Source organism: Salmo salar, chromosome ssa06 (genome assembly GCF_905237065.1).
Source record: "Salmo salar chromosome ssa06, Ssal_v3.1, whole genome shotgun sequence".
NCBI classification, from domain to species: domain Eukaryota; kingdom Metazoa; phylum Chordata; class Actinopteri; order Salmoniformes; family Salmonidae; genus Salmo; species Salmo salar.
The window spans coordinates 14,138,124-14,154,928 of record NC_059447.1 but is presented as its reverse complement, the minus strand read 5'-3'; the positions used below and the strand labels follow the sequence as shown (position 1 = coordinate 14,154,928).

Genomic DNA, 16,805 nt, shown 5'->3' with positions numbered 1-16,805 from the left:
CAGACTGCCGTCTGTCCATCCATCTGTCCGCCTGTCCATCTGTCTGTCCGTCTGTCCGTCTGTCTGTCTGTATCTCTCTCACCTTGGCTGTCTCCTGTGTTGTGTCGGTGCTGTTGGAGCTCCAGGTCGGCCAGCTCGCTGAGCAGCTCCATGCCGTGGTGGGGGTGGCTGGGGCAGGGATGGGTGTCACAGGCCTGGGGCTGGAGGGTGCTGGAGGCCAGCATGGGAAACGGAGGGACGTCAGCGCAGAAGGCTGCAGCGATCAGCAGCTCTAGGCTCCAGTAACTAGGCACAATGGGTTTCAGGGAGGGGGAGAGGGTGATGATAGACTGGCTGGGGCACGGAGAGGGAGAGGAGGGGGAGAGGGTGATGATAGACTGGCTGGGGCATGGAGAGGGAGAGGGAGAGTCGGGGGAGAGGCACACCAACTCTACTGAGTGGTTGTCATCATTAGGAGTACTCTCCTCTTCCTGCTCCTCCTCTCCTCCCTCCTCTTCCTCCTCAGTATGTATCTCCTGGTGGGGCTGGGCAGGGCAGGGAGGGTCCAAGTCGATGATGATGGAGCCCTGCTTTGGCTCCTCCTGTTCTCCTGCCACCTCCTGCTGCTGTCTTCTCTCCACCTTGCACTTTTCCTCCTCCTGCTCCTCCAGGGTGGAGGTGGGGTCAGCTCTGTGGTTCTCCTCCTCAAAGAGGGGGATGGGGATGGGACAGGAGGCGGTTTCACACACACGGCTCTCCGCAGCAGGACACAGTGACACCTCCTCCTCCTGCTCCTCCCTATGCTCCTGATCTGGAGGTCCACAGCTGCCTGCTGCTACTCCGGCTTCCACCTCCTCTCTCTGCACCTCCTCTTCCTCCTCCACTTCCTGGTGTGGGAGGGGCCTCACCACGGCTTGACACTCTAGCTCCGCCCCCAGGCTGGAGAGAGGCTGGGGAGCATTCTCAGCAGGCTCCGCCTGGACCGCCTCCAGGTCGGCTGGCTCGGCCAATCGGACATCGTGGGGGGATGTGCCGCTCCTGTAACCCATGGCGATGGCAGGGTAGGTGTATCCAGGAGGCAAGTCTATAAAAACATAGGAAAGAGAAAAGGGAAGCAGGTTTAAAAGAGGAATAAGTAAAAAAGCTTCACAACAAAGGACAAAAAACATTTCTCAAAAGCCAGATGATTGTCCCTACGACTCTTTTCTCTTTCTCTCTCTCTCTCCCTCGCTCTCCCTCTCTCCCTCTCTCTCCTGTGAAGTGATGTCAGAGGCTTTTCAAAAGGCCTAACCCTGAGGACCTGCCCTGAATAGAACTCACTCCAGGGTCATGAGAGGGTAGAGAGGCACAGGAAGAGGAAATTACGTAGGTGGCACTGCGCCTTGATCTCACAACACACAGGAAGGGGAGTGAACCGTGTGTGTGTGCGTATACATGTGTAAACGTGTTATTCAGCGTAGGTGTGTGTGTTAGCTTGCTATTTGAAGTGTAGAAGGAGGTTTCGTTTATCAAACGTGGCATGTCACTTTTATATCTTCTGGCATGGAATGGCATAGCAAGGCAGTTAGCGAGCCGTTAATGGTGATAAAGAGGGTGTGGGCCTGGGGGGGGCGGAGCCTCCAAGGCTCTGAGCGAGGTGTTTCTCCGTCATTACCAAGGTGACAGTGCTGAGAGAAAGACCAGTCGGGCCGGCAGCCATTTTATTTGTATCTGTTGCTGGATGATGATTTGTAGTGTATATCCTCTGTTGCTGGATGATGATTTGTGGTGCTATGTCCTCTGTTGCTGGATGATGATTTGTGGTGCCATGTCCTCTGTTGCTGGATGATGATTTGTGGTGCTATGTCCTCTGTTGCTGGATGATGATTTGTGGTGCTATGTCCTCTGTTGCTGGATGATGATTTGTGGTGCTATGTCCTATGTTGCTGGATGATGATTTCTAGTGTATATCCTCTGTTGCTGGATGATGATTTGTGGTGCTATGTCCTCTGTTGCTGGATGATGATTTGTGGTGCTATGTCCTATGTTGCTGGATGATGATTTGTAGTGTATATCCTCTGTTGCTGGATGATGATTTGTGGTGCTATGTCCTATGTTGCTGGATGATGATTTGTGGTGCCATGTCCTCTGTTGCTGGATGATGATTTGTGGTGCTATGTCCTCTGTTGCTGGATGATGATTTGTGGTGCTATGTCCTCTGTTGCTGGATGATGATTTGTGGTGCTATGTCCTATGTTGCTGGATGATGATTTGTAGTGTATATCCTCTGTTGCTGGATGATGATTTGTGGTGCCATGTCCTATGTTGCTGGATGATGATTTGTGGTGCTATGTCCTATGTTGCTGGATGATGATTTGTGGTGCTATATCCACTGTTGCTGGATGATGATTTGTGGTGCTATGTCCTCTGTTGCTGGATGATGATTTGTGGTGCTATGTCCTCTGTTGCTGGATGATGATTTGTGGTGCCATGTCCTCTGTTGCTGGATGATGATTTGTGGTGCCATGTCCTCTGTTGCTGGATGATGATTTGTGGTGCCATGTCCTCTGTTGCTGGATGATGATTTGTGGTGCCATGTCCTCTGTTGCTGTGTCAGACCTATCAGTCATTTACAGTTTTCACAGATAGACTTTGAAGGCCAGGGTTGTTAGCGTAGAACCTTGACAGCTGAATGAGCTGTGTGTCTCTAACTATCTTGCTTATCCCTCTTAACAGTCTATTGTCATCATAGATATTTCTCATATGACCCTCAGAGAGCTTCTAACACATCACTTAGGCTGCATTTACACAGGCAGCCCAATTCTGATCTGATGTGAAAAGATCTGATGTGATTGGTTAAAAGACCAATTCGTGGAAAAAATATCAGAATTGGGCTGCCTGTGTAAACGCAACCTAAGTGAAATGTTAGTGTGAATATTGGAATGTAACCTGGGGATGCGTCCCAATAGTTTCTCCAATATCCTGAAGAGAGCACCTGTTCACTTCTCCCACAAATGTAAAACCATTGGGTTGGTGGAGGCATGAGCTAGTGGGAATTTTTCTTATACCCGTCATTGCCTTTCAAATCAGTGAAGGGAAATGAACAAGTGCACACTTTGGGAGGAAGGAGAGATGATTGGGACATAGTCAGAGTGGATGGACAATGTGAGTTCCCTTACCAGGCTCCAGGGATTGTGGGTAATCCTGCGGGGGCTGTCCCTCTCCTCTCTTGTCCTGGGAGTCCGCCCCTTTAGGCAGCTGTGGGGGGACGGGACTGATGGCCGGAGACCGAGGGGCGGCGGCTGCCGGGCTAGGGGCGGGGCAGGGGGTGGATGGGGTGCTCTTAGGGTGGGGGTGCAGGGAGGGGGACTGGGACTGGCAGCAGGGGGACAGGTGAGCAGTGCAGGCCCCTGGGGTGGGGGTGTTTCTGTTGGAGGAGCGGTTGTGGTAGGAGGAGTAGGGTTTGGAAGGTTTAGAACCTGCTGGCTCAGAGAGCAGCTCCTCCAGCTCCACTGAAGGCTCCTCTGGTCTCTTCTGCACCTACCCACAGAGGGAAAAAAACACAGAAACAACACCACATAGAACATATAGCAGGTGATTTATGTGTGAACAGAATGATCCATTTACATGGGATTTTACTGTACGTGGCTCTGTCAATGTTGACAGTTCTCAAAGTCCCTTTGGATAAAAGTGTCAACATTGACTAACATATTAAATGATGTGGCCCATTGCAGGACTCAAACCCACAACCCTGGTGTTTGCAGCACTAGTCCTTAACCACTGATCCATTGGAGTAAACCATGCACAACTCCCACAATGAGACTGAATGGAGCGATAGCCTAAAGTAGAGCACCCCATAATAACCAAAGACAAGCCCTAGAGAACATGGCCTACACTCTTAGAAAAAAGGGTTCCAAAAGGGTTCTTCGGCTGTCCCCAAATCTTGAGCAATCTGCTGATTGACCAAGAGGCTTCATCAGTATTGGTATTGTGTGTGAAAGGTTGGAAAATCCAGGTAACTTTCCTAAAATGCCCTGCTTTTCCAGAAATTCTGGTTGGAGGATTCATGGATTTCCTCCTTATTTCGTTGTAATTCATCTATGCATAGTCACTTTAACTCTACATGTACATATTACCTCAATTAGCCCGACTAACTGGTGCCCCCTCACACTCTGTACCGGTACCACCTGTATATAGCCCCGCTACTGTTATTTTCACTGTCATTTTACTTATCTATTGTTTACCTAAAACCTATTTTTTACTTAAAAATTGCACTGTTGGTTAGAGCTTGTAAGTAAGCATGGTTAGGGCTTGTAAGTAAGCATGGTTAGGGCTTGTAAGTAAGCATGGTTAGGGCTTGTAAGTAAGCATGGTTAGGGCTTGTAAGTAAGCATGGTTAGGGCTTGTAAGTAAGCATGGTTAGGGCTTGTAAGTAAGCATGGTTAGGGCTTGTATGTAAGCATGGTTAGGGCTTGTAAGTAAGCATGGTTAGGGCTTGTATGTAAGCATGGTTAGGGCTTGTAAGTAAGCATGGTTAGGGCTTGTAAGTAAGCATGGTTAGGGCTTGTAAGTAAGCATGGTTAGGGCTTGTAAGTAAGCATGGTTAGGGCTTGTAAGTAAGCATGGTTAGAGCTTGTAAGTAAGCATGGTTAGGGCTTGTAAGTAAGCATGGTTAGAGCTTGTAAGTAAGCATGGTTAGGGCTTGTAAGTAAGCATGGTTAGGGCTTGTAAGTAAGCATGGTTAGGGCTTGTAAGTAAGCATGGTTAGAGCTTGTAAGTAAGCATGGTTAGGGCTTGTAAGTAACCATGGTTAGGGCTTGTAAGTAAGCATGGTTAGAGCTTGTAAGTAAGCATGGTTAGAGCTTGTAAGTAAGCATGGTTAGGGCTTGTAAGTAAGCATGGTTAGGGCTTGTAAGTAAGCATGGTTAGAGCTTGTAAGTAAGCATGGTTAGGGCTTGTAAGTAAGCATGGTTAGGGCTTGTAAGTAAGCAAGGTTAGGGCTTGTAAGTAAGCATGGTTAGAGCTTGTAAGGAAGCATGGTTAGGGCTTGTAAGTAAGCATGGTTAGGGCTTGTAAGTAAGCATGGTTAGGGCTTGTAAGTAAGCATGGTTAGGGCTTGTAAGTAAGCAAGGCCTACAACTGTTGTATTTGGCGCACATGACAAATAAACTTTGATTTGATTTCAATTCCAGGACTCTTCCAACCAGGGTTTCTAGAAAACCAGGGAATTCTGGGAAAGTTTTTTGCAACCCTGGGAGTGTGGAACCTGTGTTCAGCTGAGCCAGGCATTCATTCAACCTGGATATATTGACTCTTACTGAGTGCAATGACAAACCAGGCAGTTTGCATCACCATCCATACTGAGCCCACACTATTCCAGAGGGAGAGTCAACAAATCCTGGGATAATATTGGTCTATGAAGCTATGAATAGGTACTGTACTGTACATGCTGTGGCCCAATGCTGTTTGTGTGTGTGGAAGTATTGTACTATGTAACAAAACTGTTGGTGTTGTCATGAGAATAAGGCTGTGTGTGTATTCATGATAATGTGTGTGCATCCGTGCGCGTACTTGTGTTTGTGTGTATGTAGGTATTTATGTTAATCTGTGGCCAGTATGCCACCCACCTGGACGTGGTTGGGTCTATGTTGGAGCTCCATGGTCTGTGCTGCCCTGTGGTTCTGCTGAGGCTGGGGTTGTGGGTGGGGTTGGGGTTGTGGCTGGGGGTGTGACAGGGGGTGTGACTGGTGATTCTGTTGCTGTTGGTGTTGATGCTGCTGCTGCAGATGATGATGCTGTTGATGCTGCTGGAGAGCGTACAGCTCCTGTTGCCGTAGAAACTGCGAGCGGGAGTACACAGCAGGGTGTTGTGGGTGTATGTGGGAGGAGGGCCCTCGGGCTCCGTACACTGAGGGCCACAGCCCAGGCTGCTCCATCACATCTAATGAGAGAGAAAGGAGTGGATCAGAGGAGCCACACACACTCTCTCACACACACACATGCACTCTCTCACACACACACACACACACACACACACATGCACTCTCTCTCTCACACACACACACACACACACACACACACACACACACACACACACACACACACACACACACACACACATGCACATGCACATGAATATGTACAAGTGCACATACACACGTCCCAGCTAGCACATAAACCACACGTTTCTTAGAGCTTGGTGACAGCGTGATTGTCCTATGGTTATTTTGCATACAACCTTCCCACAACTTTCTGGGAATAGTGCAGGATACCCAGCTAGCACATAACGTTCTGAGACCCATATGTTTCTTAGTTGGGAATTTCAGTACTTCAGCATCATGTATTCTACAGGTTTCCTCATGGTTCTATTTAAAGTCATGTTCTCAGAATATTAACCTGTCTGGGCTAGGGGGCAGTATTTTCACAGCCGGATGAAAAACGTACCCAATTTAAACAGGTTACTACTCTGGCCCAGAAATTAGAATATGCATATTATTGGTAGATTTGAAATAGAAAACACTCTGAAGTTTCTAAAACTGTTTGAATGGTGTCTGTGAGTATAACAGAACTCATATGGCAGGCAAAGACCTGAGAAACATCCAAGCAGGAAGTGGAAAGTCTGAGAATTGTAGTTCTTCTTTTGATTCTCTATCTAAGCTACAGTGTCTGTGGGGTGACGTTGCACTTCCTAAGGCTTCCATTGGCTGTCTAAAGCCTTCAGAAAGTGGGTTGAGCATTTTCCTGTCACTGGGCAGATAATAGGAACTCAGTTACTGAGTGGTCTGCCTGGCAACAAAGGGATTGGATATGCGCGGTCATGCGAGCACGCTGTTCCTTCTTTTTCTTCTTGAATGAATATGCTATTGTCCGGTTGGAATATTATCGCAATTTTACGTTAAAAATACCATAAAGATTGATTTTAAACAGCGTTTGACATGCTTCTAAGTACGGTATTGGAACATTTTGACTTTTCGTCTCTCGTTCCGCGCTCGTGCGTTATGCCTTTGGATAAGTGATCTGTACGCACTAACAAAACAGAGGTATTTGTACATAAATATGGATTATTTCGAACAAAAACAACATTTCTTGTGGAAGTAGCAGTCCTGGGAGTGCATTCTGACGAAGATCAGCAAAGGTAAGAGAATATTTCTAATACTAATTCTGAGTTTAGGTTGCCCCGAACTTGGCGGATGTCTGAATAGCTCACCGTGATGGCTGAGCTATGTACTCAGAATATTGAAAAATGTGCTTTCTCCGTAAAGCTATTTTAAAATCTGACATAGCGGTTGCATCCAGGGGTAGTCTATCTATAATTCTTAAAATAATTGTTATATATTTTGTCAACGTTTATGATGAGTATTTTTGTAAATTGATATGCACATTCACCGGATGTTTTGGTGGGAATACATTTTCTGAACATCACGCACCAATGTAAAATGCTGTTTTTGGATATAAATATGAACTTTATCGAACAAAACATACATGTATTGTGTAACATGATGTCCTAGGAGTGTCATCTGATGAAGATCGTCAAAGGTTAGTGCTTCATTTAGCTGTATTTTGGGTTTTATTGACACATGTCCTTGCTTGGAAAATGGCTGTGTGATTATTTTTGTCTATGTACTCTCCTAACATAATCTAATGTTTTGCTTTCGCTGTAAAGCCTTTTTGAAATCGGACAATGTGGTTACATCAAGGAGAAGTGTATCTTTAAAATGGTGTAAAATAGTTGTATGTTTGAGAAAGTTGAATTATGACATTTTGTTGTTTTTGAATTTGCCGCCCTGATATTTCACTGGCTGTGTCCCACCAAGCCCATAGAAGTTAAAAACTTTCCAGAAAAATTACAAGAAAACATTAGTAACATACTAAGAACGTTATTTAAAAACAAATACATTCCGTTCTCAGTGTCAACCAAACTCTATCCTCTACCTTGTTAAGTGTGTTCAGGTGTGTTCGCTGTGCCCACCTGATCTTAATTAGTGCTTGTTTCCTTTGATATGGGGTCTGTTTGATAGACTAAAATGAACATCTTTGTATGAATTTATAAAAACCCCTGTCATGCTAGCGCCATCCTGGGGGTGTAGTGAACTAATTCCATAGAGAACAGAAGATCATAGGTTTGAATCTCACTGACGGTGTGCCACTATAAAAAACGCATGATTAATGACTAAGCAAATGAATCAAATTAATTCAAAACAGTTAACCCTTACTAAGCTAACAGTGCTATTAAAAGTCTTATTGAAACATGTTCTCAGAATGTTATTTAATTATCTTCAAATTACCTATAATTTCCATTCTCAGAACGTTATTTAATTACCTTCAAATAACCTATAATTTCCATTCTCAGAACGTTAATAAAACCTTGTGGAACCATAGTAAAACGTTCTCTGAACGTACCTGCAACCTAAAAATGTTTACCGGTCAGGAAACCTATGGTGTCGTTCCCAGAACAAATGGGAAACCAAAAACGTACGTTCCCCATAACTTCCAAGGAACCAAATGTGCTAGCTGGGGTACACCCACGCATGCACACACAAACACCCACACACACACCAACATCAACACAATAGGGGGAAAGGAGCTAAGCTGTACATAAATGTATGTCTCTCAGAAAGTATAACCCAGACATGTACAGCATTGAGACATCTGTATGTCTCAATGCTGGAACACCAGTACTGCCATCTCTCACACAAAAGCAAAGCCCTCACTTACACACAAGATAAGACACACTGATCACATCCCTCTGTTGAACAAAGACTGCTGCTTTATGCTGAGAACATGGTCACCTAAACAGCAGCACTCCCACGCTCGCTCTCTCTCTCCCGCTCTTTTTCTCTCTCCCCTCTCTCTCTGCGCTCTCTTGTTCATTCCTCTCTCTCACCCTCCTCTCTCTCTTCCCCCCTCTCTCTCTATCTCTTATTCTCTCCCACCTCTCTCTCTCCCACCTCTCTCCCTCTCTCCCTTCTCTCTCTCTCTCCCTTCTCTCTCATTCTCTCCAACCTGTCTCTCCCCCTCTCTTTCTCTCCCTCCTCTCTCCCTCTCTCTCTCCTCCTCTCTTTCTCTCCCTCATCTCTCTCCCTCTCTCCCTCTCCTCCTCCTGAATAGAATGGACTCCCATAGGATCTGTCCTGAAAATACACTGGATTGTGACTATAATGATATACTACATGATGATGATGATGATGATGACAGAGCCACTGACCAGTAACCAAATTACTGTCCCCTTGGAGCGATCGACCCTGCAGTGCTCCCTAAATATTCACCCACCCATCCAGCCTAGCATACTCCAGCCCGCTCTCCAGGCCACATGAGTAGTCTGTGGACCAGCAGGGATGTTAGTTCCCATGTTCAAGAGGAGCACAGCTCAGCCATTCCCCTGATGTGTCTTCTTTACAGAGCAGAGAGGAATGCTGTGTGTGTGGACTGTGAATCTGGGGAGAGGGCAGCTGAGCACACTGACTATGACACATGGAGCTCAGCTTTGGGGATTCAGCTGCCCACGCCTTCTTGTCTCTGTCTCTCTGTCTCTCTGTCTCTCTGTCTGTCTTTTTCCTCTCTCTCCAACTCAATGTGTTTTTGTCCTCTTACATATTTCACAGTACACTCATTAATGTGCATGTCCAGTCTGATCCTCCTTCCACCCCCTCAGCCCCCCTGACGCACCATGGAACCTTTGTCCTGAAACATTAACCCGGCTAAGCTAATCTTTCCCCGGGGAAGGGTTTCGTGGATGCACTTCCCCTCTCCTCTGCAACTCCTGCGGAGCACGGAAGGAAACACACCACTGAGGATGGAGAGCTAATTAAATTTCACAGCCTGTTTGCTGAATAGGTCCTGCTGCATAGATGTAGAGCACTGCTTTAGTTTCTTCCTCTGTGGTGTGTGTGTGTGTGTGTGTGTGTGTGTGTGTGTGTGTGTGTGTGTGTGTGTGTGTGTGTGTGTGTGTGTGTGTGTGTGTGTGTGTGTGTGTGTGTGTGTGTGTGTGTGTGTGTGGCGCACCCTGACCCATCCAGGGACCCAGCCCTGCGGGGGACAGAACAGGTGGTGAGCAGAAACTGGGATGAGTATTCTCTGTGTGTGTGTGTTGTAAGTGCATGCTTATATGTTTGTGTGTGTGTGTGTGCAGCATGCCTGTGTGTGTGTTTTCTATGTGGATGCATATATATGTGTGGGTGTTGGTTTGTGTGTGAGACAGCCGTTAACAGAAAGCTCATCAGCTGACGACATAATATACTAACGCAACCAGCAAATAAAGGAAACGCTGCAGTAAAACTACCGGATGGAAAATACAACCAGCAGTAGAAACCAACAGACTGCAATAAGAGAATACAATGAACCAAAGTTCAAGTGCTCAACGTTGAGGGGTAGATGTTAAGGGGTAAGGGGAGGTGTTAAGGGTAGGTGTTAAGGGGTAAGGGTGGGTGTTAACGGGTAAGGGTAAGTGTTAAGGGTAGGTGTTAAGGGGTAAGTGTTAAGGGGTAAGGGTAGGTGTTAAGGGGTAAGGGTAGGTGTTAAGGGGTAAGGGTAGGTGTTAAGGGGTAAGGGTAGGTGTTAAGGGGTAGGTGTTAAGGGGTAAGGGTAGGTGTTAAAAGTCGTGCTATAAATTCTCAGACAACCCAAAGATCCCTAGATGCCCTTCCAGACTCTCTCTGCCTGCCCAAGGACGTCAGAGGACAAAAATCAGTTAACCTGTTATGGCTAGGGGGCAGTATTTTCACGGCCGGATAAAAAACGTACCCGATTTAATCTGATTATTACTCCTGCCCAGAAACTAGAATATGCATATAATTATTAGCTTTGGATAGAAAACACTCCAAAGTTTCTAAAACTGTTTGAATGGTGTCTGTGAGTATAACAGAACTCATTTGGCAGGCCAAAACCTGAGAACATTCTGTACAGGAAGTACCCTGTCTGACCATTTCTTGGCCTTCCTGATTATCTCTATCCAAAACAGGGGATCTCTGCTGTTACGTGACACTTCCTACGGCTCCCATGGGCTCTCAGAAGGCGGCAAAAAGCTGAATCGTGGCTTTGCAGGCTCTGGCTGAAAAACATTAGCGCGTTTGGATAGTGGCCGGTGACAGTACTATGAGACTCAGGCTCGTGCACGAGTCGACTCCATGTTTTATCTTTGAACGAAAACCACCACTCCAGGTTGGAATATTATCGCTTTTTTACGAGAAAAATGTCATAAAAATTGATTTTATACAGCGGTTGACATGCTTCGAAGTACGGTAATGGAATATTTAGACATTTTTTGTCACGAAATGCGTCGTGCGCGTGACCCTTATTTACACTTCGGATAGTGTCTTGAACGCACGAACAAAACGCCGCTATTTGGATATAACAATGGATTATTTTGAACCAAACCAACATTTGTTATTGAAGTAGCAGTCCTGGGAGTGCATTCTGATGAAGAACACCAAAGGTAATCAAACTTTTCTAATAGTAAATCGGAGTTTGGTCAGGGCTAAACTTGGTGGGTGTCAAAATAGCTAGCCGTGATGGCTGGGTTATCTACTCAGAATATTGCAAAATGTGCTTTCATCGAAAAGCTATTTTAAAATCGGACACCTCGATTGCACAAAGGAGTTCTGTATCTATAATTCTTAAAATAATTGTTATGTTTTTTGTGAACGTTTATCGTGAGTAATTTAGTAAATTCACCGGCAGTGTTCGGTGGGAATGCTAGTCACATGCTAGTCACATGCTAACGTAAAAAGCTGGTTTTTGATATAAAAATGAACTTGATTGAACAAAACATGCATGTATTGTATAACATAATGTCCTAGGGTTGTCATCTGATGAAGATCATCAAAGGTTAGTGCTGCATTTAGCTGTGGTTTGGGTTTATGTGACATTATATGCTAGCTTGAAAAATGGGTGTCTGATTATTTCTGGCTGGGTACTCTGCTGACATAATCCAATGTTTTGCTTTCGTTGTAAAGCCTTTTTGAAATCGGACAGTGTGGTTAGATTAACGAGAGTCTTGTCTTTAAAATGGTGTAAAATAGTCATATGTTTGAAAAATTGAAGTTTTTGCATTTTTGAGGTTTTTGAATAACGCGCCACGGGATTACACTGGCTGTTACGTAGGTGGGACGATTTGGTGCCACCTACCCTAGAGAGGTTAACACCTACCCCTCAAATCTTACCCCTTAACACCTACCCTTACCCCTTAATACCTACCCTTACCCCTTAACACTTACCCTTACCCCTTAACACTTACCCTTACCCCTTACCCTTAACCCTAAAACCTACCCTTACCTCTTAACCTTTACCCCATAACACTTACCTCTCAACCCTAACCACTTAACCCTACCCTTACCCCTTAACACCTACCCCTCAACCCTTACCACTTAACCCTACCCTTACCCCATAACACTTAGGTGTTAAGGGGTAAGGGTTAAGAGGTAAGGGTAGGTTTTAGGGGTAAGGGTTGAGGGTAGGGGTTAAGGGGTAAGAGTTAAGGGTTAAGAGGTAAGGGTAGGTTTTAGGGGTAAGGGTTGAGGGTTGAGGGTAGGGTTAAGGGGTAAGAGTTAAGGGGTAAGGGTAGGGTTAAGGGTAGGGGTTAAGGGGTAAGGGTAGGGGTTAAGGAGTAAGGGTAGGGCTTAAGGGGTAAGAGTTAAGGGGTAAGGGTAGGGGTTAAGGGGTAAGAGTTAAGGGGTAAGGGTTAAGAGGTAAGGGTAGGTTTTAGGGGTAAGGGTTGAGGGTAGGGTTAAGGGGTAAGACTTAAGGGGTAAGGGTAGGGTTAAGGGGTAAGGGTAGGGGTTAAGGGGTAAGGGTAGGGGTTAAGGAGTAAGGGTAGGGATTAAGGAGTAAGGGTAGGGATTAATGGGTAAGGGTAGGGGTTAAGGGGTAAGAGTTAAGGGGTAAGGGTAGGGAGTAAGGGGTAAGGGTAGGGGTTAAGGGGTAAGAGTTAAGGGGTAAGGGTAGGGGGTAAGGGGTAAGGGTAGGGTTTAAGGGGTAAGAGTTAAGGGGTAAGGGTAGGGTTTAAGGGGTAAGAGTTAAGAGTTAAGGGGTAAGGTAGGGGTTAAGGGGTAAGGGTGTAATGGGGTAACTAAGTAAGGCTGTAGAGTGACATGCAAGAGGAGAGAAAAGACATTGAGAAAAGACATTGAAAATGAACACATTGAAAACACGTTGCAAAAAAACGCATAGAGAAAAATAGTGAGGCTCACCCAGGTGATGTGTGGCAGGGTGGGCAGCAGGCTCTGTGGGTAGCACCACCAGCTGGGTAGACGGGTCCTGGGGCAGAGGCAGCACAGGCTGTAGAGACCCTGGCATGGCTGCAGAAAAACCTGGGGTGAGGTTCTGGTGAAGGGCTGAGTGGCCGATTCCTGCAACATCAGGAAGATGTTACAGCAGATTCAGTAGCTTTGTGTAGTTCATTACCAATACAGCTGTACTGCTTCACAGCCTGCAAAGGTGAAGACTGATCTAGAATACATCTGTAGGACGTCTTATCTCAATTTCCATGAATGTTTTTATATTGAGGCATTACAATTGATTGTTTTTTATTTATAGTGTGACACCAACACGTTGGTTATTATGGAAATAAAGTTTTCTGAATTTGAATCCAATTGAACTTTCTCACCGTAGGAGTGGCTTGTCATCCAGATGGAGGGACTTCCAGTGCTTGGCATCCAATGGTGGTGGGCCGAGTGGGCGTGTGCATGTGCAGAGGGGTCTCCTAATTGGCCAGATTGTAGGGAAGTCCCACCCGGCACCATGAGGTGAGAGGTGATGTCACCGTGACAGCTGTTGGACGGATGGATCCTTGTGAATTCCACTGGATCCTTATTATCCCTGAGATAGAACCATTGAGAGAGAAATGAGGAGAGACAAAAAACACAGAATAATATAGAGGAAGAAGATTAGAGTAGAGGAGGAAGGTGAGAGTAGAGGAGGAAGGTGAGAGTAGAGGAGGAAGGTGAGAGTACAGGAGGAAGGTGAGAGTAGAGGAGGAAGGTGAGAGTAGAGGAGGGAGGTGGGAGTAGAGGAGGAAGGTGGGAGTAGAGGAGGAAGGTGGGAGTAGAGGAGGAAGGTGGGAGTAGAGGAGGGAAGTGAGAGTAGAGGAGGAAGGTGAGAGTAGAGGAGGAAGGTGAGAGTAGAGGAGGGAGGTGGGAGTAGAGGAGGAAGGTGAGAGTAGAGGAGGGAGGTGAGAGTAGAGGAGGAAGGTGAGAGTAGAGGAGGAAGGTGAGAGTACAGGAGGAAGGTGAGAGTAGAGGAGGGAGGTGAGAGTAGAGGAGGAAGGTGAGAGTAGAGGTGGAAGGTGGGAGTAGAGGAGGAAGGTGAGAGTAGAGGAGGGAGGTGAGAGTAGAGGAGGAAGGTGAGAGTAGAGGTGGAAGGTGGGAGTAGAGGAGGAAGGTGGGAGTAGAGGAGGAAGGTGAGAGTAGAGGAGGAAGGTGAGAGTAGAGGGAGGTGAGAGTAGAGGAGGAAGGTGGGAGTAGAGGAGGAAGGTGAGAGTAGAGGAGGATGGTGAGAGTAGAGGAGGAAGGTGAGAGTAGAGGAGGAAGGTGAGAGTAGAGGAGGAAGGTGAGAGTAGAGGAGGGAGGTGAGAGTAGAGGAGGAAGGTGAGAGTAGAGGTGGAAGGTGGGAGTAGAGGAGGAAGGTGGGAGTAGAGGAGGAAGGTGAGAGTAGAGGAGGAAGGTGAGAGTAGAGGGAGGTGAGAGTAGAGGAGGAAGGTGGGAGTAGAGGAGGAAGGTGAGAGTAGAGGAGGATGGTGAGAGTAGAGGAGGAAGGTGAGAGTAGAGGAGGGAGGTGAGAGTAGAGGAGGGAGGTGGGAGTAGAGGAGGAAGGTGGGAGTAGAGGAGGGAGTAGAGGAGGAAGGTGGGAGTAGAGGAGGATGGTGAGAGTAGAGGAGGATGGTGAGAGTAGAGGAGGAAGGTGAGAGTAGAGGAGGGAGGTGAGAGTAGAGGAGGGAGGTGGGAGTAGAGGAGAAAGGTGGGAGTAGAGGAGGGAGGTGGGAGTAGAGGAGGAAGGTGGAGGTAGAGGAGGAAGGTGGGAGTAGAGGAGGATGGTGAGAGTAGAGGAGGAAGGTGAGAGTAGAGGAGGAAGGTGAGAGTAGAGGGAGGTGAGAGTAGAGGAGGAAGGTGGGAGTAGTGGAGGAAGGTGAGAGTAGAGGGAGGTGAGAGTACAGGAGGAAGGTGGGAGTAGAGGAGGAAGGTGAGAGTAGAGGAGGATGGTGAGAGTAGAGGAGGATGGTGAGAGTAGAAGAGGAAGGTGAGAGTAGAAGAGGAAGGTGAGATAGAGGAATACACCTTTTTGAAGACCTGTTTTTGACACAGTGTCATGTTCGTCGTATGGAGTGGACCAAAACGCAGCGGGAATGTAAGTGCTCATCTTCTTCTTTATTTATAAAGAAACGTGATACAAAAACACTTAAACAAAACAACGACGAAAAAACAGTCTCGTAAGGACAAAATGACTATACAGAGAAACAACTACCCACAAATCCCATGACAAAAACATCTCTATTAAATAGGACCTTCAATTAGAGGCAACGAGGAACAGCTGCCTCCAATTGAAGGTCAACCCAATAAACTATGCATAGAAATAGAACAAATAGAACGAACATAGAAATACACTAACATAGAACATAAACCAAAACACCCCGAAACACCCTAAACAAACACCCCCTGCCACGCCCTGATCAAGCTATAATAACAAACAACCCCTTTTACTGGTCAGGACGTGACAGGTGACAGTACCCCCCCCCCAAAGGTGCAGATCCCGGATGCACCTGCAACAACAAAACAAAACCTAATACAATTACCCCAAAAACAAACAAAAAATAATCCCAAACTAAAGGGAGGGAAGGGAGGGTGGCTACTGTCACCGCGGCTCCCGTGCTACACCCCCCCCTCCCCAATCCTCCAACTACGGAGGTGGCTCAGGCCCCGGCCTTAGTCCCCAACCTAACCTGTCCACCCCCACTGAAGACTCAGGGCTAAGGCGCGTCGCTGGAGACCTCGGGCTGAGGCGCGTCGCTGGAGACCTCGGACTGATGCGTTTCGCTGGAGACCTCGGGCTGATGCGCGTCGCTGGAGACCTCAGGCTGATGCGCGTCGCTGGAGACCTCGGGCTGATGCGCGTCGTTGGAGACCTCGGGCTGGAGGGCGACTCTGGCTGCGCCGGTTCCGGACTGTAGGGCGACTCTGGCTGCGCCGGTTACGGACTGTAGGGCGACTCTGGCTGCGCCGGTTACGGACTGTAGGGCGACTCTGGCTGCGCCGGTTACGGACTGTAGGGCGACTCTGGCTGCGCCGGTTACGGACTGTAGGGCGACTCTGGCTGCGCCGGTTACGGACTGTAGGGCGACTCTGGCTGCGCCGGTTACGGATTGTGGGCCGTCTCTGCTGGCTCCGGACTGTGGGCCGTCTCTGCTGGCTCCGGACTGTGGGCCGTCTCTGCTGGCTCCGGACTGTGGGCCGTCTCTGCAGGCTCCGGACTGTGGGCCGTCTCTGCAGGCTCCGGACTGTAGAACATCGCCGGAAGCACTGGATGGGAAACTGTCGCCGGAAGCTCTAGACGGGGCACTGTCGCCGGAAGCTCTGGACGGGGAAGTGTCATCGGAAGCTCTGGACGGGGTACTGTCGTCGGAAGCTCTGGACGGGGTACTGTCATCGGAAGCTCTGGACGGGGTACTGTCATCAGAAGCTCTGGACGGGGTACTGTCGTCGGAAGCTCTGGACGGGGTACTGTCGTCGGAAGCTCTGGACGGGGTACTGTCATCGGAAGCTCTGGACGGGGACTGCGCACTGGAAGCCTAGTGCGTAGGGCTGGTACTGGAGGTAACAGACTGGAGACACGCCCACAAGGCTAGTGCGAGGAGCAGGAAC

General features: G+C 47.6%; 1 protein-coding gene across 1 annotated transcript in view; it reads right to left on the bottom strand.

Moving 5' to 3' along the window:
• bahcc1a (BAH domain and coiled-coil containing 1a) overlaps window positions 1–16,805 on the bottom strand; it is a 137,556-nt gene that overhangs the window by 112,428 nt on the left and 8,323 nt on the right. The window contains exons 3-7 of the mRNA XM_045719821.1: window positions 13,559–13,770; window positions 13,143–13,301; window positions 5,586–5,899; window positions 3,138–3,498; window positions 83–1,063 (exon numbers count right to left, since the gene is read on the bottom strand). Coding sequence (XP_045575777.1) covers window positions 83–1,063; window positions 3,138–3,498; window positions 5,586–5,899; window positions 13,143–13,301; window positions 13,559–13,770 — 2,027 coding nt within the window. The remainder of the gene's footprint in view (window positions 1–82; window positions 1,064–3,137; window positions 3,499–5,585; window positions 5,900–13,142; window positions 13,302–13,558; window positions 13,771–16,805) is intronic.